The 2,128-nt window shown below is 53.9% G+C and overlaps 1 protein-coding gene across 1 annotated transcript; it reads left to right on the top strand.

The window, feature by feature from the left end:
- Nucleotides 1-366: 366 nt before the first annotated feature.
- Nucleotides 367-1,536, top strand: Pmar_PMAR014761 (hypothetical protein; the record flags this gene model as incomplete). Its single annotated transcript, XM_002774715.1, has 1 exon — nt 367-1,536. One exon carries the CDS (start codon nt 367-369, stop codon nt 1,534-1,536), a length of 1,170 nt encoding a protein of 389 aa, XP_002774761.1.
- Nucleotides 1,537-2,128: the final 592 nt, after the last annotated feature.

The following is a 2,128-nucleotide window of genomic DNA, read 5'->3' as shown; positions in this document are numbered from 1 at the left end:
TCGGCCATGTCAGCTACTTTTGTTGTCGTCCGCTGTGCGGCCTGCCTGTGCGGAATAGACAGTATAAGGCGAGCGCGAGGGCTTTATCCGTAGCTAACGTGTGCATGCGTCAAACGATCGATTGCATTCAGAGTCTTCCGAGAGATTCTTTTGAGGATTACTGTTGGCACTCCTGCCAACCTTGCGACCGCAGCTAAGTATTATCTTATACCCGTATCTACCCTTTGGATTGTGTTGCCAGAGTCACTAGCATCGACTACCTATAGTATCAATCGACGACCCGATCACGACTTCGAGTATATCCGTCCACATCTTTTCTGGTAGCAGCTCCTTGTTAACTTACTGTGACTTATTGGTACTGGTACGATGGTTAATGGTTCTGGTCCTGGTCCTGGTGTTGTCCCTGGCCCTGAGGGAGGTTCCTCGGGAAGCCTCAACCGTGAAGACGGTTTCGTAGACCCGGCCGCTGAAGGTGAGAGGGCGGCCCGGGAGTGTGCAGACAAGGGTGGCAACGACGAGTTATGTGCTTGGGCCCGTAACATGGCTGAGGAGACCGCTCGCCGACATAACGAGACTATTAAGACTACCTGGCAAGCCGTTGGTTCCCACAAGGACTCCTCTTCGTCTGAGCCGTGTGAGGCGCCGATCCCCCCTGTGCACGCGTACGGCGGCCTGCCGACCGTGATGCAAGTTTCGGCCCCTATGCCGGAGAAGTATGATGGAACAGGGGACTTACGATTATGGTTTCGGCGTTACGAGAACTGTGGCCAGGCAGTAGGATGGTCTGAGGGGGCGATGGCGGCCCACCTTGGTGGCTATCTTTCTGGCCAATTCTTCGAGTGTTGGGAGAAGAACGCTAAGTGTGGCCCCTATCGACAAGGAAAAGCACTGTTACTTGATCTCTTCGACCGACGTGTGGCCGATCAGTCCCTGGAGCGATTCTATGCAACAAAGTGGGACCGTAAGTCCAAAATTGGCCTGTTTGTGACGAAGCTCTTTACGGCCATCGATGAGTACAACGCCACACTGCCCGAGACCGAACAGTTGTCCGACAAGACGAGAGGGCGTATGGTATTGGACCGCCTCGTAGCCAATGTCTCCGGAGGAGCCAAGACGGCCTTGAGGAACAAGAAACCCTCTACGGTAGCAGATATGTGCAGGATTGTAGAGGACCACACTCACTCCGAGGACACTCAAGAAAAGCCAAAACAACCTCCTCAAGCCGCGGTGGCCGCAGAAATGATCCTTCCGGATACTATGAGAGCATTTACTGAGACTATGCAGGCGGTCATCCAAGAGATCAAAGGGTTGAAGACGACTTTCCCGGGCGATGCCCAAGGAAAGGGGAAGGGGGTGAGAAGGCTACCGCCGGTGAAGAAGTGTCCTATTTGTCAAGGTGGTCATTATGTCTTCCACTGCCCGGAGAAGAAATATGAGAAAGGGTGCTTTCTTTGTGGCCAGAACGAGCACAGGGTACGTAGTTGCCCGCAGTTAAAGAATAAGGTCTCGGCGGGAAACGAGGAGGGCGGCCGCTAAGCAGCCCGCGGTCGCCTCCAGAAGATACGGTTCTCTATCCTATCGGTGGAGATCGAGGACTATTTCTGCTCACCGATTTTATTTCCCCTCATGGTCAGTGGCGAGGTTTATTTCGTGCCCTGGTGGACACTGGCTGCTGTGCCACCTTGGTATCTCTGTCTCAGCTGCCGGAAGGTCTCACAGTGCAGCCTGTGGACGGATGTCAGTTGCTGACCGTAGACAAGTCCGAATTTGCCATTGTCGGCACCGTTAATCTTGATTTCTTTGTGTATGAGTCTGCGGAGGCGGCGACAGCCTCTTATTTGGCCCGTCGCCAGGATTCTCCCAAGGGACTCCGATGTACCATGTCTGTGTACGTTTGCGATTCGTTGGCCTTTCCGATTATTTTGGGCCATGACTTTTTACGACATTTTGGGTTCAACGTGCTCTATGAGCAGAACCCGGTAGAGTTGAGGAGTAGTACGGCCCGAAACGCGGGACCGGCTGCTCCATATGCGTTCGACTTGTGCTCAGCCATGCGCTGAGATGGGAGATGGATACTGTTCGAGTGGGAGATAGCTTTGCCGTGCCGTATGGCGGGACCCAGACGACA

This window comes from Perkinsus marinus (genome assembly GCF_000006405.1).
Source record: "Perkinsus marinus ATCC 50983 genomic scaffold scf_1104296957612, whole genome shotgun sequence".
NCBI classification, from domain to species: domain Eukaryota; phylum Perkinsozoa; order Perkinsida; family Perkinsidae; genus Perkinsus; species Perkinsus marinus.
This window is presented reverse-complemented; position numbering and strand designations above follow the sequence as displayed.